Source organism: Apteryx rowi, unplaced genomic scaffold (genome assembly GCF_003343035.1).
Source record: "Apteryx rowi isolate R43461 unplaced genomic scaffold, aptRow1 scaffold_653, whole genome shotgun sequence".
In the NCBI taxonomy this organism is placed as follows: domain Eukaryota; kingdom Metazoa; phylum Chordata; class Aves; order Apterygiformes; family Apterygidae; genus Apteryx; species Apteryx rowi.
In genome coordinates, this window is record NW_020450931.1 from 210,831 (window position 1) to 238,241 (window position 27,411).

Below are 27,411 nucleotides of genomic sequence, written 5' to 3' on the forward strand. Positions count from 1 at the left end.
GAACAGGTGTTGCCTTGACATTTGTATCTTTTGAGGCGAGGTTTATAGGTTGCAAGATCAGAAAGACTTTTGAGGAAAYTGGTGTCAAGTTTTGCATACAAATAGCTTCTATGACCTCTTTGCTCTTCAAAAACAGTTCTCTGATTGTATGGCTGTTTTACCACTGCTAGCAATTGGACTCTCGAGCCTCACTGCATGGAAATAGAACTGGATGCAGGACATCAGGCCACTTTAAACCATACAATCTTCTGAGGGCTGGATCTCCTCAGAAGCGAGAGTCAGTAGGTCTGTTTTTGATCCTATATGTTCTGTCTTAACTCCACTAACTGTGGTTCATTTGCTCCTTGCAAACACAGGTGAGCCAAAGTGAGCTAGTCTCAGACCTCAAGAGGAATGTAGTTTCCAGATCTCCTGCAGTAGCCCTGATGTGTCTCTTRCTTTGTGTTGCAGCCCTTTCTCTGTCGATCGCTCCATTGGGACTCTAGGGATTGGTGACGCCATGCAAGTAACAGTGGAGTTTCACCCGCTGGAGACCAGAGATCATTCCAGAGCCCTGATAGTCCACTATGACACAGGTAAGTGTTGGTCAGTGTGTGGTGCACACCCTGTTGGCTTCAAAACAGAGCCCTTTTATAAACGGAATAATGTTAAGCTTGCTTTGCAGACAACTTCCCAAACTTTTAGAACCTCTAAATATTTCAGTGTTAAGAAATGAGCAGTTAAGGGACATATGCTGAGTCTGTCCTTGTTTTTTATGTCCTATGACCCTGTGTGCTGGCCCATCCCTGGGGGTCCCTGATGTCAGCGCTGTGTTGTCCACACTGCACCCTACCAGCCAGCATGTTTACCTGTCGGGGTGTACCTGTCCTATCTCAAACTTACCTTGAATGGAAGTGAAGGCAAAGGTAGCCAGTGATAAAAGGGTCATTAAAATGGATCCTTCTAATAATAATGAGATTTTTGGAGTCCTGTTTTGCTGGGAATTGCTGAGTGGAGGAAAGGGAAACATTGATTCTCATTTGCAGTGTGTGTATGCATGCGTGTGGTTTTATGGCTAGATAATGTTATGTAACTGAAGTGTAACATAGCAAGTACCTGTCTCTTATCAGACTCTCCTCAGTACCTGCTGCCTTTCATACCTCTCTATGCCATATACTACTTCTGACTTGCCACAGACCCTTTTTTATGTTGCCCTCTGCCCATGTGCATCCTACACTTCACATCATTGGTCCGAAGTACACCAGACTTGAGGGCTCTTGGGATTTGTCTGGAAGTGTTCACTTCCTCCTGAGATCAGGTTTAAAGTTTRTAAAGGGGTACAAGAAATCAAGGTCAGGCATAGGAGTACTGTCAGCTTTTAAAATTATTTTAAAAGTGAGTGTGAAAACTCAAAAAAAAAAAGTGGGACAAATTAAAATGTTTTTGCCAGCCTTGGTTCAGCAGAGGAATCTTGTGATGCTGATAGAGAGAATTTCTCAGTTGCATTAAAGTATTTTATGTGCAGTTTTGTTTGCCTGAAGGAGAGCTTTTCTTTTGTCCCTTTTCCTTATCATTGGTCCTGGGAAGCGTGATATCCCAGCCTAGCTGATATTGTGAAACTTTAGCCCAGCCGTGAACTTGAGGTGGTTTGGGGGTGGGTTTTGTCTGTTTTTTTTTGTCTTGAGTTTGTAGAAGCTTGTAAAATGCTCCTATATCTTTCAAGCTCTCTGTGTAGTCTTATGGGACATCACAGCTTTGTTCAGTATTTGTCAGGTTCTGTCACACCCACAGAGAACAGTTCATGCTCAGTCTGAGAAGCTCATGGGTTTGGATCACAGTGTTTCTTGAAAACCACTGAAGTTCCAGATAGAGAAGCAAAAAGAAAAGTGCCTCATTTATGGGTATTGTTCTTYAGACTTATTAGCGAATATATGGGATAAATTACAGACAGCTAGATTCTTCTCTGTTGCTACACAGTGCTGATTACACTAGAGGCTAGGGCTGTGGGRTTTATTTTGTGAATGAAAAGCCTGAGCTAAGAATCAGGGCCAGGATCTTCATGGCCTGATTTGAAGACCTGGGTCTTGTTCTTCCTGGATGAAAACGCCTGGTTTCTTCATGGTCAATCTTTGTGAAAGGGATTTGTGTGGACCGGCCACAGTGATCAAATCAGCAGCTAGCCCAAGAGATGGACAACCTCCCTGAGACTGGCCTGCTCCTAGGAGTGATATGTGCAGCTACCTGAGAGGTGAACCCAGCACTGCCTTCCTGACTGTCAGTATGGCGTTACCATTATTTTTAAATAAGCCCCAGATTGAGAAGGAGTGCAAGAGAATAATTAAGGGATTATCTCTCTGGCTTTGAAGCATGCAAATCAGTAAAAAGCTGCTGAGATTAATTGCTGAACTGAAATGGAAACTTTCAATCAATCAGTCTTAAAAGCTGCCTATTGCAGGTGCAGTGCAGAGCACCACCATGTCTCTACGACCTCACGTGGCAGGCCCTGGCTAATTTGTCCTGCACAGTCAGGCTCCCTGCAACTCGCATACGTAAAGCAGCTGTGCTGCTCTTTCAGAACCTCCAACGAACTGTTTACTATGAAACAAAGTGCTACAAGCAAAACAGCAGTTTTGGATTTTGGGAGGCATTTTCCTTGCTATCTGTCTTTACTTGCGAACTCGCAAGTGGCAGTAGTTCTTAATGGATCTCGCTGGTATTAGTGTGACTTGGGCAGGATCAGTTGTATGTTGTATTGTTGGGTCAATTCTGTCCCTAGCATTGCTCAAGCAAACATGGAGCTCTTCAGTGTGACTGTAAGTCACAGCTTTCCCTTTACATATTAATTGGTTGCCTTTAAATTATAAGTCCTTTAGACTGTCCTGGTTGGGAAGGTCTGTACTGTCCCCTGGGTATCCTGTACAAGCTTTGCAGGCAAGCATGAAGAAAACATCTTTGATGTAAAGAGCATAATAATTTACTCCGAAAACTTGGCTTTCAATCCTTTCCATGTCCAGACCCCTCTGTTTCCCCCATGTGCATGTGTCTGCAGTTGGATGAATCCCATCCYGTACTGAAATTAAAATGATTTGGGATGTTCTGTAGCTCAGAACATTCTTATTCACCACCTTAACTTGAAGCATCAGGTTATGGTATCAGAAAGGGTTTCTGCAACCTGCCTGGTAAACATACCTACTGGTTTGGAAACAGTTCTGTACTTGGTGCCAGTAAAAGCCTAGTTGGTGGCTTGGACCTTTCCAGATGCCTTTTAGCCCACAGCATGTGGATGTGGGAAAAAGTTTATGGAGTTAAAAATCTAGTCTTCAGCCAAGTCAGTGCTCATGAAGCCTGAATATTCTTTTAGCTCTTGAGTGATGCTCAAGTGAGGTGTCCAAGTTGGTTCCCTTGAGTGCTATTGTTTGTACCTCAAATCCAGTTTGCTGCAATCATGGTGTTCACTGCAGCTTAACAGTATGGCACAAGCTTGGTGTGAGAGGGTGAGATGCACTCTCAAACACGTGGCTGAGGAAGTGTGTGACGGTTCCCAAAGCCATGCTAGAGATAGAAAGCAGGCTTACTGGTCCCACTGCAGCCAGAAACAACGACATCTCTGGCAGATGCTCCATGAGGTAGAGGTGGCTACCAGAGACAGACCAGCTGCAGAAAGGAGGTGGTGGAGAGGGGCTGGGAATCATGACAGAGAACTTTCTCTGCTCAGAGCTTGCTGAATCTGTATTAAATTCCTGACTCCAAGAAGCAGCCTGGTACAATATGGTGGGTGATCTTCAAGATGTAGGACCTGATTCTGTCCCTGCGTGTGGGTGCCTGCAGGATCTTGTTGCAAGGTGCTACAAGATGCTTCTAGTCTAGGAGATCTGTTGTGCAGCACTGAGATTTCTCTGTGCAGCTCTTACTCATCAGTCCCCCCATCCCTTGAGATTTTTTGTCAGCACAGGAAACTTTGGTGATTAGCAGAGCCCCACTGAGCTAGTGCATGGCTGACAGACACTATATGCTGAGATGCTTTTATTGCTGTCAGTGAGAAGAGTAATTATGCAGATCACTCCTTTGGTGGATGCAGATCACTTTCCTTTGGTGGYTCTGTGAGACTAATGCAGAAGCAAAAGCCTAAGGGCAGGATCCTTGCACCCTTTGAAGGGAGAGATCAGAGCCAGGACTTGCGGGTGAATTTTAGGAGACAGTATATCTGAGAAGAGCCAGCCCTCAAGCAGCAGTGTCTGCTCYGTTACTGTCCTGTCTCTTGTTGGATGAAGAGCTCCAGAAAGCACCTTCCCCAGAAGAGAGGTAGCACATGGCTCAGGCAATAGTTCTCARTGGTTTTAGTCCCACTGGAAGCCTCCAGCCTAGTGCTAAAAGCCTGCTGAGGAGCCATCTGGGTATTTAACAGATTAATACCCTGTTTTCTGTTGGCTTCCTACACAGTTTACTGGCGGGCTGACAAACCCTTAGCAAGAGCTCTCCTAAAGCAAATCTCAGCTTGTTCACTATGAATCAGAGACCCAGGCCCAGAGCTGCTCCTCTGTGGCTCTGCTTGCTCAGAGCAAGGAAGGGGCAGCCCGACCTCAGCTCTTTGCTCAATTGCTTCAAGGGCAGGTGGAAGACCTGGGCAGCATCTGCCTCCAGCTCTCTAGTTGTCAATCAGGTTGGATGAGTTCTCCTGCCCTGGTTAGATATTGTAGCCTCTGTATTCCCCACAGGAAACAGATGAAGCAATGTGTCCCCTCCTGAACCCTGGGGAGCAAAATTTGCTCTCAGCCAAATTCATGTTATTCCTGTACAGAAGAGGAGAGCAGCTAAGTACATTTCTCTAGTGCAGCATGCTAGGAGCTAGATGCTACATGGAGCTGATTTTTCCTGACCTGGATCTGGGAATGGCAGCCTGGCTGCCTTGTTCCCCTTGCCTGAGCTTTGCTGCCTGGTCTGGAAAGTGCTGGGTCCCAGTATCCTTCCCCTTCTGTTGCTCCTTGCTAGATGCAGGGCAAACTGTGACTGGCATTGCATTGCCCACCCTGGGGCTGCTGGGTGGAGAAACACAGCCTGGCCCACGCGCTCTCCTCCCTGCTGGCCTGCTCCCGACTCTCTGGCAGACCTAGAAGCAAAAGTCTTCCCGTCTCCTGCGCAAAGGGCTTTCTCCAGTGCGCTGGAAGGAAGCTGGGCGACTTGGTCCCAAGGTGGTGACAGATGCCTGTACTGCTGAAATCAGGAGGCAGTTTCACTAGGTTGTATTGATTTTTTTAGATGTGTAAAATATAATAAAAAACACATCAAACTACAGCTTGTAGTTGAGACACTTATTATAACATGTCTCAGAAGCACTAAGGCAGTTTCTCTAGGAGTCCAGATAGGCATTTGGAGGAACTTTTCTGTCCCTTTGGGAGCATGGGAATGTCTGGCTCAGACCCAGCTTCTCCAAGGAGCAGGTTGCTGCCTCCTGGAGGCCTTGCAGCAACCCCTGCCAGGTGCCCTGTTCCCCACTTGTGGTCAGTGGGAAGCCTCATAGGTCCCCTGGCTCCCCGCAGAGGGAGAGGCAGGCCCAAGAGCTGGCTGATAGCTGGGTGCTTAGTACATCGCTGCAGGGGATTTCAGTATTGAGGACCGCAGGGTTAACACGATGTGAGATTTGGGCTGACTGATTTCTGCCTGCCCCTATAGCTGTTATCTGCATTAGTGTCTGGAGTGAGCGTGACTTGTGAATCTGATTTCCACCCCCCCCCTTCCTCTGAGCCAGYGTGAGTGCCTGTAGGATAGATACTGATTTGCCTGGAGCAATGTAATAGGTTTTAAAAGAAAAGAAAAAAAAAAGAAGGATTTTCCTGGATAGATCTCAAAGAACTGCATGGGAATCACTATACTTCGTGTTGCAGCAATGCTCAGGGCCCCAGAGGGCCATGGTATCGGAGGTGCCTGCTGCCCTCGGGCACCTCTGCTCTTCTCGGCATAACTACAGACCCTTTCCCGCGCTGCGTTGCAGCAGCAGAAGCCTATGGAGCCATGTGTGATACCTGCCAACTTGAGAAAACATTTTTGACATTCAATCTCAAGTGGGGAAAATGAGGCATGAGATCACAGGGAAAATTAAAAACGACTAATTAGGGAGCTGCTGCGGAACTCTTTAGTCTCCTGCAAAATGACAGCAAGTTTGACATGATGTATTAGAGCCGTTTGGGTTTGGTGTATCTGACGGGTAACTACAGAACTTAGTGCGCTTGACTGGCAGCGGGGGAAGCAAAGTGTGTGCAGTTTACCCACAGTGACAAATTACAGCGGAGACTATGTTGCATTACGAATGGGCAAAGGGGAATYGTCAACAGCATTTAGAGTGATTATTCAGCTCCAGCATGGATCAGCATGGGGTTGCCAGCTAGTACCATAAACATTTGGGGGTGCTGAATCCCTTGCATCAGCATCAGTTTCTACCTGGGCTGGCTTAATCTGCCTAGTTCAATAAATGAGGCCACCTGTGCAGAGGCTTGGCAGTGTGTTAGTGATCCCTGTACATACGCAGGAAACTCATTAAACCCCAGCCTGCTTTTTTTTTTTTTTGTTGTTGCTCTTTGCGGCTAAAGAAGTGAATGTAGCCTGAGTGCGCCAGCACCTTTGAACATCATGGCTACCTGGAATGAAGCATCTGGAAAACAGCACCGCCTTGCTGTGACACTCACCTGTGTTATTGAGTAGGTTTTGGAGAACWCAAACACCTTTGCGTGTCTCTTCTGTTTCTTTTAAGAATCTCCTTCCTACCAAAGGGTCTTGTCATCTATCTTGCAAGGCTGGTATTGMAATCAATGGCTTCCAGGAACTTATTTGAAAACAAAATGAAAATCCTATTGATCTAGTTGCTAGACCGAGCTTTAGTCTTGCCTTGCCTATTTGACATGGTACTCTTTTTTTTTTTGAATCCGTTGATGGATGTGAATAGGCAATAGCATTTAACAGAGGCTGAGCCCCTGCTGTGTTGCATTTTATGTCCCTGAAATCACTCAAGCCCCTCAAACAACTAGGTAAGTGCTCTCAATTTGTAGTGACTTCAGCAAGAATGGAGGAGGGGCTCAGTACTTTCCTGAACAAATTCGCAACTGCTTTAGATATCTATCTGAGCGATCCCTGTGTTGTGCAGGAGACCAGCATGGGATTAGCACAATCACTTTCTGGTCTTAATATCAGTCAGACTACAACTGGGCCCCTTATGAACCGTTTGTCAGAGAAGCCGGAGAGAAATTGTGACATTTGCTTTGCAAGACTTCGCAATCCTGAGACAGATTTTTGACACAGAGATATTCTGAGCCTTGATGCTTTGTGCTGCTAATTCTGCACTTGGTCATGTCCTTGAAAGGGCTTTCAAAAGCCCTTTAGCTTTGGTCTGTCCATACCAGCACTTGTCCATTATGAAAAGCCAAGGTAACACCTGCAGCATGAAAGCAGGGAGACCATGGTCTACCAGTTCCCTCTGAGTGAGRAACTTGTGAAGTCCAGGCTCCTTACTGAAGGGACAGTGGAGAGGGTGGAAACTGGGATGTCACTGGGATCATCTTCAGAAGTGTCAGTGTCACAGGGGTCCCGATGCAGGCAGTCCTCCGCCGCGGGTTATGATAACGGGCACTGCTGTGTTGACCATGCCAAGCATTGGGGCTGTACCAGTTTGTTGCGAGTAGCATAGAAGTTGCCACCAAGCTAAGCTCAGTGACAGACTCTGAGCTTCTGATGGCCACAGCTGAGTGTGTTGATTGTTATTGAAGTCTGTAGTTATTCATCTTAATGCAATTCTGGATTCCTGCAATACCAGGCAGACTTACGAGCTTCTTACAAGTGTTAAAGAGTCAGGAAATCTGATTCCTAAGCAGCAACTTCTTTTGATTCCAGTGTTTCACTGGAGTGCACTAACTGCTGCAATTTTTTTAAGTTGATGTTCAGTGCTGGCATATGTTTAAAATTTTATTTTATTCTGTGAGTTTTCAAAGAGGATCTTGTTTCCTGTGTTATCCGAAGTTGTAAGCCAGACTCCTATGATGCTTCAGCTCTTACGTTGAGAGGGTTCTCCTAGCTTTTCCTTGAACTATGTTTAAAAGGTACTTTAAAACTTTACGGAGGGGTTTTTCTTTGTGCTTGTTGTAGATGGTGAGTGCATATTTCTTCCTCCATTGGTAAGAATTCCCAGAAGCTTGATAGATTTCTGTATCCTTCTTTTTCTTTTTTTTCTGTGTATGTCAGCTTGAAAGTAATTGGGATTTAGGTGTGTGCAGGGAGGCATATATTGCGGAGAAGCACAGTGTAAATAGGAGTTACTGCAATTATATGTTGACTTTGCTGCATCTTAATAGTGGTAGCACTGCAACAGCCCAAGGATTGGTGACTAATACTTTATACAACTGACTGGTTATGGGCTTTTATAGTCCTAATCAATAAGATACTTGGAGTGTATCTGGTCTCCAAAGTGATAGTTTACATCAATCAGCTAATAGTTAACAAATGTTTCCTGTGTTTGTTCCCCTTTTCTAGAACCACTTGCAATAATGATTTTTATGCTGTTTTAGATATGGTTGCTCTACTTCTTAGAGGCAGATTATGACCTCTGCCCCTCTCCAGGGCCTTGTGTTTCAAGACAGATGGTCTGTCACTTGGAGGGTAGGTGAARGGGAACTAAGTTTGTGCTCCATTTCGGATAGCTTTTGGCACAATTTTATAGCTCCGCAACTACAGAACCAACCCCCAGACAAAACCTTGCTAATGCAACCCGTTGACTTGGCTGCACAAGCACAGACTAGGTTGCGTTTACTGCGAGGGCCATTTGGAAGTTAAAATCTCCTTTTGACCGTTTCGTTCATCCCCCAGGTAGCCACAAAGACCAGGACTTCCATGTCACCCTACATCCCCTGTCTTTATCACATGAAAGAGAGATTTCTTGAAGAATGTGGTTTTCATCTTTTATTGTAGATTTTCATTGTAGGTCACCTTTGACTATAGCTTGTTTAACCTGTCATCGGTGGAAATCACTAATGTTCTTAAGCATTATTAACTCTGGATGCTTTTCAGGGCAGAGCTGACCATTTGTTAGCCTCTTTTCCTTGTGGATCAGTCAGTACCAATTGAGAAGCATAAGAGCACCTTGAGGGGTGATTGATTTATTAAGTGGCATGTTGTGCATGTATTTGCAAAAGTTACTGTGCCATTTTCCCTGTGGGCCAAAACCAGTGTTTCAGCCAGTCAGGTACCCCAGCTTATCATTCCTGTAGTAGCAAGAATGATTAAAAATAGCCTGCAGCATCTTGGATATGTCGCAGCACTGTCTTTTATCATCCTTTGGTTTCGTTGTGCTTTTCTTCAATCAATGTATTCTGTGAGATTTCTTCATGCTGGGCAGAACAAAGCCTCTTTGCTGGTTCCGGTAATTCCTGTGCTGGAATGTTTTATCCTATAACCAGACAAACAGATCTTCCTAAGCAGAGCACAGAGGAGATAATGGGGAATACTTTGGGTGCTCCATTACAGAAAGATGCACACTAAGGAGCCTGTTTTACTTGATTGAAAATAAGATGATGATTAATGCGTAAAAGAGCTGTCTTAAGAGCCTGCAGCTTGTCCCATAGACCTGTGCTGACTTGCCACTACTTTCGTCCTCCCTTTCCATCCCTGYCTCGTCTCATGGTTTGTTGTAATGTCTTTGGGATAGAGCCTTTTTGTGATGTGCTGTGCGATGTGTTTTGCTGAGGCTTGGCCCGTGCCTGGGACTTTGGGCTGTTAAAGCAATAATTGATACAAGAGCAGTACTGATTAGGATGTTCTGAGCTTCGTCTTGGCCCAGGAATGATTCTTCAGCACTACCCTTGTTATCGGCAGCGGTTATTTAGCAATGAGGTTATAACCAAGCCRCTCTTGAGGGCTGGAGTAAATAATGCCGTGATTGAGCAGTGTCTGAAGGTAGCTCAGGGCCACAGGCTCAGAGAAGCACTTAAAAATGACCTGCCTGCAGAATTGTTGCTGCTTTGTGTTCTGCTCTGGTGCTGGAAGTACAAGCGTGGGAGCTGACAGATGGCCTTTTCTCAGGCCAGCGGAGACCCAGCATACCTCGTAGGTGATGCCGTTCGCTTCCCTGAGAGCGAAACAGCAAAGAGCAATGCTCCTGCCTGTGATCTAGTGGTAGTTCTGGGGGAAGCACAGCACGAAGCATATGGTGGGGAGGGCTGGATCCAGCTCTCGCTGTGTCACAGATGCCTTCTGTAACTTCCAARAGATCACTTAGCCTGGTGAAGTGACTCAGTTCTCCAGCGGCAAAGTGGTAATAGCACTACTTTGCAGGCTGTTGGAAAAATGGGAATACACTGGCAGTGCTGAGGCAGTCTGGGGTATGATAGGAGCCATAGAATTATCAAACCTGGATCAATATGGAGGTACAATAACACTCTTCCAAATGAAGAGCTCTGCTTTCATTTCCTTCTTATATTTCCAGTGGAAAAAACAGTAGGACTTTAACTTACCTGTGTCTCTTCAGCTGCATTTCTTGAAGAAATAAGAGCAAGACAGTCTTTTGACAATCTGGACAAATGAATTTATGGCATTCTTTTCATGCTACCCAAACTTTCCAAGTTTGCCCATGGTACTCTCCTAAAAGATTTCAAAAAAACCCAACAGATATCAGCAAAAGTGATACGACTAAAGGAAGGATACCTGTCAGTGAAGATGAGATGCAACAGGGTGCTGTTTTCTTTCTATTCAGTCTAATCTGGCTACCAATCTGCTAATATTTAGAGTAATCAGTGAAGGAAAGTACTAGCTGTTGAATACTAGAAAAGTATTCTTTATTAAACCCCAAATTCATTTTGAAGTCTTGTTCAAGGACTTGCTCATCCATTGATTGAGCTATGCTTTCAGGTTAAACAAGGTTTGTCTTTCTATTTAAGGATAACTTGTCTTGCTCTGAAAACTATTCCCTCTAGTATTACAGAGGTTATTTCCTGTAGTATTAGAGGAATTCTGAAAGATGTTTTGGTACTTCTGTTATTTTCCCGTTCTGTCTCTTTTCCCACATAATAGGCCCCAGGAAGGATGACCCAATACTAGACTTCTTGCTTGAGATAGTAAAAAGTTGCCATGATATGCTAAGACATCTGTGTCTGTAGTCATGCAGAAAGATGTTGGAATAAAACATAGTGGTGTTTCTGCTGTGTCAGAGAGCATCCTTCAGGAGTGCACAAACCAGAGCATCTGCTTTACCCCTGTATGAAAAGTCTCTTGATTTCAAGTTTGGGCATCGCTTCATTCAGGCTGCAGGGTGAGAGCTGCGTCCTGCTCTCTGTAGGAAACGTATCAGAAGCATTTAAGAAGGAGAGAATTGACAGCCTGTAATGCGGCTGTGTGGTGTAAATAACGACAGGGCAGAGATGTCTAGATTCAGTAAATGTGCTTGCATGGCAGCGCAGCATCCCAAACTACGTACCATAGCCATTACCCTGTCAAGTGGAATTCCTAGCACTACATCACTGTTACAGTACAGAGATTTTTTTTTTCCCTTATATATTAAACAGCCAAGAGTCCTAAATGAAATGTCACATCTAATTTGGTGCCCAAAACATGAAGGATGCAGCTGCCCTTGGCCAACCCTGACAGCTCCACTCTGTGTCAGTTCATCTGCCTAGCAGACAGATCTGCGGCTTCCTCCTGACTTGCTGGCATCTGTGCACACTGCAGTGTACTGAGCGATTTGTGGATTTATATATCCAGCACGATGCCAAATGCTTCCCTTCCATTTGTGGTGGAAGGTGCTCCTACAAACTCTCCAGCCTTTGGGAGATTCCTCGGTGCTTGCAGCTAGGTCTGAGCTCTGTACAGGCACAGGCTTCGGACTGTAAGAGCGGCTGTGTCCCCAGCTCCTGTCTGCCAGAGTAGCAATAGGGGATGCTTAGCAACGCGTATAAAAGAGGCARTGCATATGCTTTATCCCCCGTGGACTCTGGAGTTAGTGGTTTTCTGTGCTGGAGGCTTTATTCTCATCTTTGTTTAATATCTTTTAATGGCTTTATCTTCCAAGAACTTGTCCAGTTGCTCTTTGGATTTATAACTGTTAGCCTCGACAACATCCTATGGCAGTATTTTCCAAGGGAATGAGTGTTGCCTGAAAAGTACTTCCCTTTTATATAATTTGACTGATAACGTTATTTCAGGCCCTCAGGTTCCTGTCTTATGGTGAGATGGTGAAAAATTGTTCCTTATGCACCTTTTTCAGGCTATTCATGCTTTTACAGGCTTCTATCATCTATCTCCCCTTTGTGTGTTTTCTAGGTTGAGAAATCCTAGTCAGTCTCTCTTCATATAAAGGTTCTGTACTTCTAATCATTCTTTCTGCCCTTCTCTTTCATTTCAAATTCTTCTACTTTTTTGAGATTTGAGGTTCAGAACTATACTCACTATATCAGGATACATGTGACCACAGATTGTCAGTTGGGTAATCATCATTTTAGTGTTATTTYGTAATAGTTCCTAACATTGCTTTGCCTTTTTGACCACTGAGTCCTAGCTCCTGTTTCTATGAACCTCAAAGCTCAATACTCTTCTTYACCTACTTCTTGGGTCCTGATTCCTTTACTTGGCAACATACCCTAAGTGTTCAATGGAGGGAAAGCTCAATACTTCTACAGCATACCAACCACTAGGACTCTTCTGGACTTCACTTATATTATTATGTGCTGAGCTGGCTGTTACAGAAAACAGATTCTCTAGCCATTGGAAACATTGCTGTTTTTCTGGCAATGTAAACTCATCTCCAAGCACAAATTCTCACCATTGCAAACTCTCGAGAGCAGGGAAAGTAAAGGTTGTATAGGCATGAAGGCTGAATTCTCCACTCACTGAGGCCTGGGTGATAAAGAACACRTACCAGCTGTAGGACACAAGAAAGACTGGTTGTAGGTTCAGCTTGTATTCCAGGAGGTCCTCACAACACATACAAGCTCTTTATCTTGCTCTGTTTGCTTGCTAGTCATTTTGCCACCCCTTGTCAAGTCATCCAGCTGTTTAGTAGCCAAAACTTTTAGCCTGCTTCTTGAAGCCGCTCACAGTGCAAAGGGTTTGGACAAGGTGACTCTGGGAGGGCAAACTGCTCTATATGGCACATGTGCAGGGTTGAATGACTGTGGAGATCCCTTCCTGTAAAGATGAGCCTGGCTTCATTCCCCAGGTCTGTTGGAGGGGGTCTCTTTTCCAGAATCAGTGCCATTCTGCTGTGTTGTGGCTGCCTTAGGATTTGAGTCCATCCAGCATGGATGCTCTCRCCTTGTGTTGCTGTGCAGTAGCCATTTCAAGTCCATCCACTGACTCCCTTGCTGTAACCTGTGTGGTGTGCAGAAGGATCCCCCTTTGCTGCATATGGCATGACTGGTGCACTTGTTGCTTGGGGCTAGCTCTGAGGCTTTGGGCCCTTCTCCTGCAAAATRCCATTTCTAGAGAGAGTCAGAGTGGCCCTGACCTTCCCCGAATGTCCGTTGTTCRCTGTTTGCATCTCACCTGGAAAACCTTAACCTGCAATGGGAAGAGTGGAGGATGCAGAGGCTTGGTGCTGAAGTTTGAGCTCGGTTGAACCCCAGGAGTTACTTGGCTGTGAAATATGAAGCTTTAAAATCTCTGAAAATGAGCTAGTCTGTGGTGGGAGTCTTTGCTCTTCAGGGTGAAATGCTGGTAGGTACWTCAGCAAAGCTGGAATCATGTATCAGTTGATGTGCATAGCCAGGGGCTCTCTAGTCCCTTCACGTCTGGGCCTGAGGTGGAAAGCAAAGATGACTCTACTCTGGTCATTGAATAGTTTGGGAATACTCAATGTAAACTTGCACACTCAGGTATAGGCAACAGTATCAAGGCCAAAGAAATGGGTTTGCAGGACTGTAATGGGCAGGTTGGTGCAGGCCATGTCCAAGTAACCTCATTTTCGTTCATCCTCACAAAATCACAGCAAACAAGGAGATGGCGCTGTTTTGGCAACGCAGTGAAGTTCTATTCTGTGTCCTGCCATGCTTTGGGTTGTCCCTTCACTTGTTCTTCTGAACCCCCCCCCCCTTGTCCTGCCACATCCCTCCCAGCACCTTTGCTTGTCAGCAGAAAGGGATTGGGGAGAAGAGACACAGTACCAGTTAGCTTTGCCCTGGTAAAGCCTGCAGGAGACCCTCAGCAAGTAGTGACTGAGGTGGGACTCCTCAGAAGCACCTGAATGAGTTGGATGCAGGATTCCTTGCAACTGCTGTGGAATTGCAACCCAAACACCACCTGAACACATCTGAAAATCTCATTATAAATACTAACCTTGGGGAATAGATCTCTACAGGGACATCCAGAACTAAGGTGCTGTCTAGGACATCCTCCTGTTGTACGCAGGGTAGCTGTCAGGATATAATAAACATACTCATTTGTGGAATTGCTAATCCAGCTAAAAGCTGTAAACATTTCTTCCATTACTTATGTTTTTTCTGTTCCTTGTGCTTTCAGCAACAAATGTGCTGAGCAAAGATTGTCCTTTGCTTTCTGCCAGGTGAAGATATTCATACAAGCCTTTATGGAGCAGCTGTAGAGGTCAACATCAGTCTGGACAAGAACTCCTTGATGATTGAGAAGACCTACCTCACACTGGCAAACCACAGAGCTGTGGTCATTCACAATAGGAGTGAAATCRTAGCCCACTTCCAGTGGAAGGCTTTTGCTACTTGGGAAGAGGAGGATCAGCAGAAAATGAGGTTCATTTAAAGATTCATTTCAGTATGATACTCTGCCACAGGGAAAAACTAATGTATGGCCTCAAAGGGATGTTTGTGCTTTTGAATGGTTTTGGACAAATAACCTGTTACTCTTAACCATCCAAGGCTTCAGGGTGTAAGATGCTGAGCTTCAGGGTAATGGAGCTCAGCACTTTCTATTCCAGTTCTTCTGGCTGGGGATAGTAAGATTGGTTGCAACAACTGGCTTTTCTCAGGTGGCAAATTCATGTTCTGTGGGAGCATGGGCTACTGAGGCCCATAGATCCTTGGGCTACAGAGGGTCTGTGAGGCTGAGGAAAGCGTCAGCAGTAGTTACCTGGGACTACATTAAGTAGTAGCACTTAACATAGTTGCTGGTAGCATAACTTATAATATTCAATGTAGTGAGTTTCAGCTCTCATGGTAAGATGACAGGCATGTTTTCAGTAGATATGGAGGGTAGCAAGTGCTTTATTGGCCCAGAAAGCTTTGGCATTCCTGCTGTGGGATGTCGAATTAATTTGCACTATCCAGGTTTCCAGCACATGTGGTACTTCTGCCTTTCTTTAGAGTCCGGAGAGAGCTCAGAGGTGGAGAAGTTTGGGGGAAGGCAGAGCAGCACAGGACTGGAAGAGTATTTGGGCTTCAGCTCCCTGTGTCTTCATGGAAGTGAGAGGTGCTAACACAGCCGTGGGGCAGCTAGAGGTAGCAATACTGAAAGGGCCAAGGGCTGGGAAAGATTTTTTTCAAAGGATATTCTTCAGTGAAGCTTTGAAATTCCCATTTCAGGCAGCAGAGAAACACTTGTAGCTTGGGGGTGAATTGGAAATTGCACTTAAGTTTGGGTGATTTAGGAAATTCTTGTGACTTTTCAAACTTGAATGAATGTAGGATTTATAGAAGTTATGCACTGAACCCACAGCTGATCAGGAAACTGCCTTAAACTGGGGCACTTTTTAAGGGTTTCTGAGCAAATAAAGTTCAACACAATTAGGTCAGTGATGCCTTGAAGGCCAAAACTAGTTTTCCACTGTTCTCTATTTTTAATTACACAGTGTGACTTCTGTGCAAGCACAGAGTGTTAGAGGAAAATCTCATGACCTTTTCTTGGTAATTCCCTGAACCACTCCTTTACCATCTCTTCCTATCTGCCTATCTCAGACTAGGCCCTGAGTGATCTCCTTCCCCCCACAGAAGCAGCCGGGTTTCCCCATAGTGGACTTGCACCTTATTTTTTTCCTATTACATTTGCTCTCATTCCAATTTCTATTCTAGATTATGGTCAGGATGTTCTTTTTCCTTGTGGCAAGTCTTAGGCACGGTCATAGCTCAGAGGCCGGTACTCAGCCTTCACCCTTCTTACGCACACAGTATCATATACCCCTGCTTGCTGAAGTTGTCCATCTTGGGAGGTGAATATGGGGCCTTACAAAATTATGTGCTTTGACCTGTGGAGAAATCCCAGCCCTGCAAGGTACTTAAAGCGTTAAGCCTCTGTCCAGGTACCAGTCGCATCCATTCATGAGGCATGTGCTTGGGTCCCTAAGAGACAGCAACTTCTATGTAGAAGTGGTAAGCTTTGCCCAGGAAACACCTGAACTGAACCTGCAAATTAAGAGTACAGCAGTGATGGAGTCAAGGCCAGTTTGAGCTCCTAGTGGAGTGACTCAGTTGGACTCGAAACTATATGAAGCCAGAAATTTAGCTGCGTCTTTGTTCCTGTACCCCTGTTCCTGCTTCTTTTGCTGGCCCAGTCTCACAGAGTGGGCTTCCACAGAGAAGTTCTTGTGGAGGATCCATGAATCAATGGATGGGATGAAGAAGCCTCCATAAATGTATGTGCAGTTGGATTGGGCACACAGGATTGGATGCGCCAAGATGTTCAACTTGTCTCTGGACAATCTGGAGCTCAGCTGGCACCCTGTAAACCTTGTAAACCTTGGCACTGATCTGCCAGCCTCGGGGTTGTCATGGGGCTTTTTGGGCAGGGTCAGCATGCTCTGAGCCTGTGCCTAATAAGTGTGGGTTTTGCACAATTCAGCTACAATCAAGGAATGAGCTGTTAGTAGAGAAGCTCTTTAGGCCTCAGGTAGAGGGAGCAGCAAAGACTTTTCCACAGAGGTAGTGCAGGACCCAGCATTGGGATATTAGCCAGTATAACCTGGATCCCTAGAAGGACTATCCAGGGGTCTGCTCTGTCTCCATCCTGCAGGATGTTCTGGGATGTAATGGTGGAATTATTGCCCATTGATGGAGATTCAGTTCAGGGCTGCTGATTTTTGGTGCCTGGAACCCCTCCTAATCCACAGCATTGTGGGTCAGCCATAGAGAGGCATTTCCTATTGAACTCTACAGGGAGCTCGCCAAAGCAAGTATTTTTGGCACTGGTGACAGCAGTTGCCTGAGGCTCTGTCTGTGTGCAGCTAGTAGCGGCCATGACTACTTTCTAATTGCATTTGAATTTAGCTGGGTGATGATTGCTGTCCTTCTGTTTATACTACATTGCCTCAATTTGCTACATATGGAGCCCTCTGCTCGTTCCCCCAGAATTGTCACCTGCTGGTTCTTCATAGCCAGAGGACTGGAGCATGAAGGGGGGACAGCAATAATCCATCTAGGAAGCGACTGCTCTGTAGAAGCCCTCCCTGTCTTTCAGTCACAATGTCTAAACACTAGAAAATGCTTTCTGCTCTGACTGCCAACTAAAGGAGAGATTAACTGAGTTGAGTTCTCTAGAGAAGGCCTAGAAGAGAAAAAAGAAAGGTTGTTTGAGGCTAGACCTAGGAGTTGGGACTCAGATGTGCTCGTCCTGACTTCTTCTTTTGGGTGATGCTGGGCAAAGACCCTTCCTTTCTCAGGGCCTCTGTTTTTATGCTTATAAAACTATCAACTTCACCAAGGTGAAGTGATGCCTAAATTTGTTAGTTTGCTTTTGAAGTGCTCTGGAATCCTCTGGTGGAAGGCACTATAGGGAACAGAAAGCAGATACTGTGTGCTTATCACTGCAAGTTCAAAAGGGAGGAGGAAAAAACTGATACAGTAAATTGCAGATGAAATCCTGCCTCTTCTTTCCTTTCCAACAAGCGCTGCAGTAGCTGCCCGTCAGTAAAACTTGATCTTCTTGTTACCTGGCTCCCAAGTGCAGCTATGTRGGTCGGAAGTCAGGTGAGGTGGTTGTTGGACTCTTAACTGTGGCAGTGGCTTTGAGCTAGGAGGAACTTTCCTGCTCTTTTGAGGGCTGTTAGCTTTCAAAAGCCTCTTCTCAGCTTGTGAACATGAAGTAAAATTACCTGCTGTGCCAGTGAACAACTACCAATAACCTGATTCATTTGGGACCCCTTGGCTTTGGGTAAGCCCCTTGCTGTGCTGCTGCCCGCTCTTCCCCTCTGAGCGTGTTGCTGCCCCTGCACTTACATGACAGCCTCCGGAAATATGTTGCTTATTAAATTATATGCTTGGTTTGTCTCTCCCTGTGGCTTCAGGCTGTGTCGCAGACTGCAGAGCCAGGAAAAGGACGAGACAGATCGCTTTCTCAAGGAGTGCAATGTGGACCCCACTCTCAGAGAACGCCTTCCCATTCTCTCCCGCACCTTCCAGAACCACCGCGCGAAGGTGAAAGGAGATGCCATGCTTTTCTCTGATGACATCTTCAGCATTGAGCCAGTGGTAAGCGATAGCTGAGAACCTCCTTTCCTCCTCCTCCTCCTCCTCCCTGAATGAGGTCACCTGGCAGATCCCTGCATCAGCTGGTTTGATGTGCTGAGAGTGAACTTCAGGTTCCTAGTGAGGCTGAGAGAGCTTGTTGCAAAAAGCATTTCTGAACTGTGAACTCCCAACAGGCAGCGAGAACCTGCCTAAAGCTGAGCTACTGCAAGAACTATAAATTGGTTGCTGGTAGGCAGCATGTGCTCATGGCTGGAGCGCATCACTGGCAGCCAGTTGAGTTGAACTCTGGCCTGATATATGATCTCAGGTAAGTCACTTTGGCTCGCTGTACCTCACTTTCCCTACTGTAAAACAGAGATGAGAGTAATTACTCTTTTCACCCCTGTGATTTAGAAGATCTCTGTAAAAGCAAGATAGCAGCATTAGGTGACCTGTAGTTAGCAATTGTTTTTTAAGTATGAACTCCTTTCATTCCTGCACTTGTGTGAACTCTGCTTGGAGTTTGCATTGTTCAGAGATATATTGGTTTGGGCACACCTTGCGTGTGCTCGATGAAGATTAACAAAAGAGATTAGAGCACTGTCATTTCACGTAGTGACTCCAAAGCAAAAATGGTCCTTTGTGAGAAGGAGGCCAAATTCAGTCTGGGTTTAATCGTGGAAATACCAGTTCTTTCATACAACCTGGACTTGCACGTCATCTGAATCTCCAGTGTCGTCTGTGAGCCTGGACACAAGCCTGGCAGGTCTAAATAGGTTTTTTGAGTTCTATTGTGTGTGTTTATGGAAAAAAATCATGCTTTTCTGTTTACACAAACAAAGCCCACATCCTTCAGTTAATCAAGGCTCTGATTCTGTGTGTTTACATGTTCTGAGACAAACACCTCCTGCTGTCTTTGAGCCATATAAAATCCCTTCTCATCTTTGGAGTAAACCCTAGAATAAAGTCCAACCTATTTCTTTTAAAATAGGTGGAACTAAATCTTTTCAAGAGGGGGAGACAGGTTCTCTTCTTGGTTACTCCTGCAGCCTATACATTGCTAAAGGAGCCACAGTTGCCAGCAGAACTACTGCAGCTTTGCACTACTGTAGCTGACAGCAGCTTGGTGTGACCAGTAGAAATACTGATTGTGTGAGATCAGTAGAAATACTGTAGAGAGTGGAAACTGGTTAGATGAGTGTTAACAGCCTCCTGTGCTGCACTGGGGCAGTGTCTGGAGCGTATCCCAGGACTCCTGCTTCGTTACAGTCAGACTTTGTCTACACAGACGGCTTCACCTGCTCCTGAAATGCATTAAGGTGACTGATCTCCAGAGGCCTGACTGTCCACAGTATTGAGTCCTGGTACTCTGCATTGTCGTGTAGGGACATAAAACATAGCCAGGCCTCAAGTCTTGAGTGGAAACCTTTCCTAACTGGCTATGTTAATGTTACACAATTTGCTACAGGACTGAATGTAAGTGAACTACATGAGTCCCTCCCCTTCTGTCTTGTCCAGCCTTATCAAGTTTCCAGCTTTGCATCCACAGTTCTGCTCATGTCTTTTTTTTCCCATGGCCTTTCACTGTCTTTATGTCAATTGATAAATATTTTCTCCTTTTTATCAAATATGTAATCTAAAAATTCACTGTCACCAACTTCCATAACCTCCCCTCTAGTGATGGCCCCATAACCTTTCTGACAGACACCCTTCTTACATTGCCATGTAAATCTACTGAGGAGGCCCCCAAAGCTGGGGGGCCAAACCTTCTGGCTGAAGGTAGTGGGTACACTCTGCTTCCTGCCTGTCACCTGTGACTTCTGAGAGCACCATATAGAAATAAACCCTTCTAACAAGCGGCTGGAGGGAGGATGTGTTAATGTTAACTAAGTCAGAGAATATTCTCAGAACAAATTGCTTCCAGAGGTTAGGAAGCTGATGGAGGATGGTAGTCCGGAAAACTTTCTCTGGGCATGGTAGCTTTGCAGGGTTTGGACAGAAGCTTTGCAGTGGAAGTGGACCACTAGATGAGACCAGCAGATCTGTCAGTATTTTCAGGTGTTGCCATCTGTAGACGGTGCAGCAGAACACTTCAGTCTGTATAGGGTTAACTTGCTGATGAAAATAATAAAAAAGGAGAAAAGGCAATGATTTCAGAATTACCATGTGACCATAAACATTCTGAGCAGCCTTCCAAGCCTGTGGGAAACAGGCTGTTATGCAACTCTGACTTTCTGAGCGCATCTCAAATTTGGTTTAATTTATTTTTGCAAATAGGCATGCTATGTCAGCAGAAGCAGCTGTGATAGAAGCCCAGGTGGCTACCACAGGACAAAGTCCTTGCTTTTTACTGCATCCCTCCCACCACAGCTCAGTTGTGAATCACATTGCAAACGCGTGGGCGCTGACTCCTTGGAAATGGACACCAGAGGAAAGAGAGGACAAGGATTTGCTACCATTGCAGTGTCCTTGACAAGTCATCGCTGTCCTGTCATTGCCTTGCAGTGATTCCTAAGTGTCATGTGTTAACTCTGAGCTGACGGAGGTGGTCCTCAGGATTTCCAGGTTGTGAAACTGCTGCTATTTTGATTCCAAGGGGGTCCTAGAGGTAACAATGTTGTCTGTGTTTCTGTAAATCTCCACCTCAGCTGGAGAACCAAGTGATACACTTATTGGTGCTCATCCAAAGAAGAGGTTACTACAGAGCACTTCAGTTTTTGGCAGAAGACACCATCTCCATGGGAAGCAATGGACCATCCCACAGCTCCGTGTGGCTTCAGTTATTTATGGAAGGAGGCAGATGTTGGCTTTGGCACTGCCTTTCTCATGATAAGTGTCCTGAACTAGCAGGATACACTTTGGGCATCATGTCTGTGCTTCCATTGCCAGCTTTGTCTTTGCTTTATGTATGCTTTGAATAGTGATTTCCTTTCTCTGGATCATCTTCCCCCCCTCTGCAAAAGAGAAAGCAGAGGATTTGGCCAACAGGCAGTGGTGCCTAGTTTTTCAAGAGCAGCTTTTTCTTATTCAGGCTGGTGGAGAACTAGCAGACTCAGTATTTAGAATCTGAGAGGGAAAATGGGTCTACAGGTATCTAAGGCTGGACTCTTGCACTGAGATCACTTTTGGACCTGAGAGTCATATTGTGTGCCATCCCCTCCAATATCTCATTGCTTCACACTGTAGCAAAGCCGGTGTACAACAGCTGCACAGTTTTTGTGCTCTGTCGTCATACAGCCACCTTCTGTATTTTATGCCACCTGCCAGTTGTAGCCTGTCTGAGGCCAACATTAAGCCAGAAGTGTTGCAGTATCGTGTTTACCACACTGTATGTTTTATTTCTCTCCTGCTTAATATTCACAGTAGTTTTCCATGCTCTGACTCAACTGTTGTCCTGTAGAGACCATGCCAGCCCAGGCAGACCACTCACTCCTGAGGTGGCTCATACACATGTAGCAGCTAGCCTGAAAGGGTGGGTAATGAAGCATGTCCTTTTAACCAGCAGTTCTCATTTTCCTATGGGGTAGCAGGAATGTAAGGAACCTCTTCAACAGCCTATTTTAATTTCCCAGGAGAAATAACTCATAATATTTTTTAGTTTTATAGTCTGACATACAGCAAGAATGATAGGGAGAAATGACAAAAATGACCCAGAATACATCTCTTTTTCCTTAAAAGAATTTGGTTTGATCATGGAATAGTAGAATCAAGCATAACTGATTATTTCTTCTTGCTCTCTGCCTTTGGAGTCCAACTGTTTGGCTTACAAATTCACTGACAGTACATGCAAGTTCTTTGTGTACATACTGCCAAAAGTTTCCCTGCAAATACACAGAATCCTGCAGAACAGTGATTTCATAGCAGGAGCTCAAGGGACTGTGTCTACTAGGTACTGGTGCAGGTTTGCTTGTGAGAGGATATGAGTGCAAGACTCCAGCATTAATGCTGCATTAGAATTATTCCAGAGAGCCATGTGGATGTATATAAAAGTATAAGTTATGTTGCTAGTCCTTAGGCTTGTTTCCTCTGGTGTCTTAGGAAAAATCTCATCTGATTGCACTGTGGGATCCAGCAGCACCTCAGGTGCGTCACTGAATGGCTTCCTGGAGCTTGGCAAGAAATCATCCCTGGCAAAAAAATCATCCCCAGCAAAGGGTGTTGTGTGCTGATTCTCATCTATTTAGGTTTTGAAAAAAAGAAATGACATGTGTCCAAAGCTCTAGGCTCCCTCACACAGTGATTTATTATATGGTGCACAGACAGATCCGAGCAACATTGCAGTAGTCACTCTGGTCTCGGTGGTGTTGAGCGAATCACCCCAATCAGGAACTTAGCCAGTCAGAATAATGCCTGTGGATACACATTTCCACTCCTTTACTGTTTGGAGATGTGAATTGGCAGTGTTCTCCCAGGCTGTCTCTGAAGATGTATTTTTGGGTACAGGGGAGGTCACCATTTTGATGTTCAGTTTGGGCTGTTTTGGGCCAAGAGGCCAGATCAAATGCTAGAGTCTGAGCCCACCCAGATAAATGCCCTGCCAGCACTGACCCGGCTCCAGTCCCCCTTCTGCTAGCAGCAGTGATGCAGCAGAGATGACTTATCTCCCAATGGAGACCAACAGGCAGCCAGAGCAGATTGCTAAGCCATGATATCCCTGTCCTGCCTTCTGTGCCTACTTGTCTCTAAGTAGAGAGTAGAGGTAGTCTTGGACAGCGAGTCAGTTAAGGCTGGGAAAGCGGTAGCGAGGGGCTTGTCTTCCTTTAGGAGCTGCTTCCCAAAAGCTTCCTGCAAAAATGAAGATACCCATGGTTTTCTTTCCAGGACCTGAACTTGAGTTGTCCTGCTAGGTGCAAGACCTGGCATGTAGTGGGACTCCGGGTATCCCTTTTGTCTCTGCTGTTGTCCAGCTACCTGGTGCCTGTTACAGATGCGTACAGACTGCTGGGGGCAGAGGTTGGACAAGGATTAAATGGGGACAGTGGTCCCTGAGTGGTGGGATAAAGGAAATTAAAGCAGACCTGATTGCACAAGGCAGTTCCTCTTTTTAGCCTGGCTCCTGTTTGCGCCACTAAGGTAGTACTTGGCCTGTTCATGGCAGGAGAAAATGACTTCAGGGAACAGGATGAGCGTAGGCACTGTTGTCCCAAATCAAACTGGATGGGATTCCTCCAAGGGTTAGCTCTTGACATCAAGCTCAGTGTCTGCACGGAGAGCAGCTCTGCAAGCACAGTCCAGAGCACTTGCAGAGGCTGTTTTCCAGACCATGTGGGACACCATGTACCCCTGCGCTCCTGGGGCTTTTACACCATACCGCTGGTGAGGCAGTTTAATGCATGGCCTGGCAGTCTGGGGCTGCCCGCAGGCATTTCTGCAAGCAGCATGAGAGGTCCCATCGAGGTGGGCATGTCTGGAAGCCTACTGTGCAAGCAGATGTCCCAGAATTGCCCCTTTGGAGTGGGATAGATGCATCTATAGCTTCGTAAATCAGCTCAGAACAAGGGTAAGAGAACAAAGTTTGAGGGAGGAAGATTTGAAGTCTGTTTTTTAAAAAGAAGCAGTTGAGGCAGCAATGTTGTAGCTAGAGCTGGTTTGACTTTACATCTGTTCTAAGATGTCTCTAGATATATTGAACTGAAGATATCTACAGTCAGTAGGTAATAAAGCATTAAGATGTTTAGAGGGAAACAAGGCCAACACTAGTTAAGCGCTGAAGGATCATGAATACAAATTGGCTATCAGGAAGCCTATCAAAAAGATGCTCCTGTTGGAGCTCCTGCAGTACAGGGAGCTTTGCCATCACCTGAAAGGCTTGGGAAGGGCTTATAGAAAGCTTATTGATGTGTTTGCATCCTCAACAGGATACAGAGCAGGTGAAAAGGAAAGAGCTAGGCATGCTGGGGAACAGGAGCTTCAAAGGTGTGTTTGTGGGGAGGGTGTGAGGAGCGACAGAACTTGGTTCAAGAGAGCAGGGGTTGGCAGCCCTGAATGCTTTTGAGTGTTAGCTCAATCCCCTGAAGTCCACCTGTGGCTTGCTCTCCCCTGGCCTTGGAGATGTATAGACATCCAGAGTTAGGTGCTGCCTGTTTTCTCATGTCAGCCTTTCCCCATCCTGGAAGTCCCTTGCTCGCACCTGTTTTTCTCTTCAGCCAAGGCCAAGAGTCCTTTGGCTCGGGGCAGCTGCTTGGAGGACTGGCCTGCCTGCCTTCATCCCTCCCAGAGAGTTGGGGCCCCTCAGAGAAGCCAAGGCTGGGTGCCCAGAGCTCACCCTGCTTCCTCCTTCCCCAGAGCACTCCTGTGCCACCTCTGTTAGGAGACGCTGTGTGGTCTGAGGGAGCCAGGACTGTACACAGGCACCCTGCCTGGCCCCACTGAGGCCTGCTAAATTTGGACTAGAAAAGATTTTTGCATTGCCCTGGGCAGGAGGGATATCCTCACTGCTTACCTTTAATGCAGAACTCCTGTGTCTCAATTATGAGTCCCCTCATGTCTCCAGTCCTGCTCAAGTTGGTGGAGACCCTGTGCTGTTCAGCAGCTCCTGCCTTCAAGGGATGCTAGCCCAAGGCTCCCTGTAGGTGATTCAAGTTAAGTATATAAAGTTTAGCAGTGTGAATACCCCACATCTTTCTTGAATGCTTAGGCTTTCAGGTCTTTAAGCTCTAGCCCTTTCCCTACATTGGGACCCCCTTTGGGAAACTGGGGCTGTCAGCCCTGCCTCAGAGGAGCTCCTGGAGGGTGGTGGGCTGCTCTGAGAGGAGCGGTGGAAGCACCACAGTGGTGTGGACAGATTCCCACTGTGGGCAAAAGCCTTGCTGTGCCTCACTTTCTGTAGAATTCTCCAAAATATATATATATWTTTTTTTTAATGAAGCTCCCTTTTTTTATTAATCCCTCCTTGCTGTAGTTGCAATGTCTCTCTGTACATGTTCACTGCTGAAGCCAGGATTGTTCCTGTGCAAGTTAGGTTAGTTCACACGTGCAGAGTGCAAGTCTAAGCTGGCTCCCTGCCAACAGTGGGGGAACAGGTATGTTTGCCCACTGAACCCTGTTCATGCGAAGCTGAAGCAATGACCAAAGAAGGACGGTTGATCTGAGTGCAGCTCGTAGTGTGTGCTGTTGTGAACTGCTTCCTGCTGCTTTTTGTGCCTTCTGGCTCCACACCCCACTCCTGAGTCCCCATACCGTTGGGTCTGTCCCTATCGCTGCCTCTGTAATGTATTGCTGTTACTCTGCTCCAAAACAGTAGGCTAAGATCACTGTGTCAGTTGTATTTCTATCACAGATGTGCTGGCCTTGGAGTTCATCAAATCCCAAAGTCAGCTAAACTCACTCAGCTGTAAAACTGCATTGTTGTTAGCAGATACATATTCATCAGGCCAATGGTTCTTTTTAATTTTCTCCCTTTCCTGCTTAGGTTTGTTTTTGCTTATGAATTGTATTACGCTTGCTTCTATTAATGGGAGATTTATCGCCTTTGTCAACCTTTGAGTAATAACCAAACTGTCCCTAAGTGGTCCACAGGGCCAATATGTCTGACTGCAGTGCATAAATAGACCAGTGAGTACCATCAGTCCGTAATCCAGAAGAAGTGAGCAGCAAAAGAGTACTTTGCTAGATAGTTGATCTGAAAAGCTGATTCTGCTCCATTACGCTTAAAGGAGCTCGTCTTCTGGCTTGAACAGAAGGAAGAATGTGCTCTAAATGTCCCAGGCGTGATTTGGCTTGATGAAGCTGCCCTCTATCCAGCTATAAACGCTACTTTAGGGCAGCCAGTATTGGACAAAAGATCAGATGATATAAAATCTCACTCTGCTTTTTCAGATATATTCCAAAGATTTGCAAGGAATAATACAGTCCCAGGCAAATCTGGTGCTCAATTTATGGTAGACATTGTCTGACAGCCGGTACAAACTCTAAGCTGGGTGCCTCTAAGTAATCTGACTGTGCGCAGCCCTCCTAATTCTGACTGCAGAACCACAGTCAAATCCAGGAACAGTTGGAGTCTCATTGGTGTAAGTGAAACTATAGACTAGTTTYATTTTGTAGTGGAAATTTCAGTTTTGCCTTGGAGAGGATGGATGGACTCTAATGTCAGATGTCCTTGAGTGCTCTCGCATAAGGCATTCAGTGTTGCTGATCAGCCCGCACTGTGAATTGAAAAGTTTCTGTGAAGTTTTGAAGGATCAATTGTAAGAAATTGGGGGTAAGTGCAAAAAATAATGTAGTTCATGTTTTTATCCTGTAGATAAGTATAATAAGAACAGTTCGGGGGCTCAGACCAAAAGCCATGTAATGTATTTTGGTTATAAAGCTCAGGAAATGCCATGCTTCTCTGCTTTAGCCCTTTCCATAAGATGAAGACCTCAGGCCTCACCATCGCTCTGATCTAAGCAATGTTTYGGTAATGCTTCCTCCTCGGCGTGGCAGCAGCTGAGACTTTGTGCAGCTGATGGTGCTAATAAGCCAGGCAAGATGCCCTTTGCAATTCAGGGACTGCACGAGTGGTCTCTGCAGTGCTCTGGGCAGAGGTTGACAGCACTGGGGGGGGGGTCAAATGTTACCACTGGGCTGCTCAGTCTATACAGCACCCTGTACGGAGAAACGCACAAAGCTGGTGAGCTGAGATGTGCGTTTAGCTACAGACGGCAGACTTGAAGCAAACAAAATCAGCTGTATAGTGCGTCCTCCCCCACCCCCCTCCCAGGACAGTCTGCCTAGAGTGACATGACTGAATTCATTCTGTTAAACACACAGTGAGCAGCTGGGTGATGAGGACTGGTGAGTTGTTAGACTCTGATTAGCTAAGCCAGGGAAATCTATCATCCAACTGCCTCTTCTCCGTGGCTTGTCTTAGATAAGCTCCAGGCATCATAGCCAAGCTTATGTTGTTCCGAGCCCCCAGAATATTTTTATTGCCATAAATCTAAGGTAGCTCTATGGATGCTTATGAGTCCATGCTGCATCCCTATGGGACCCAAAGGCTCTCTAATAAGCAAGCGTGTTGACTGTGGCTTGCAGGCTGATGCCCCCCGAATCGTGCTGTATGCTTCCTTGGGCAAGT

The 27,411-nt window shown here is 45.8% G+C and overlaps 1 protein-coding gene across 1 annotated transcript in view; it reads left to right on the forward strand.

Annotated features, from left to right (window-relative positions):
* LOC112975170 (hydrocephalus-inducing protein homolog) overlaps positions 1-27,411 on the forward strand; it is a 108,780-nt gene that overhangs the window by 41,626 nt on the left and 39,743 nt on the right. Inside the window, exons 10-12 of the mRNA XM_026084905.1 lie at positions 451-575; positions 14,507-14,708; positions 18,191-18,374. Coding sequence (XP_025940690.1) covers positions 451-575; positions 14,507-14,708; positions 18,191-18,374 — 511 coding nt within the window. The remainder of the gene's footprint in view (positions 1-450; positions 576-14,506; positions 14,709-18,190; positions 18,375-27,411) is intronic.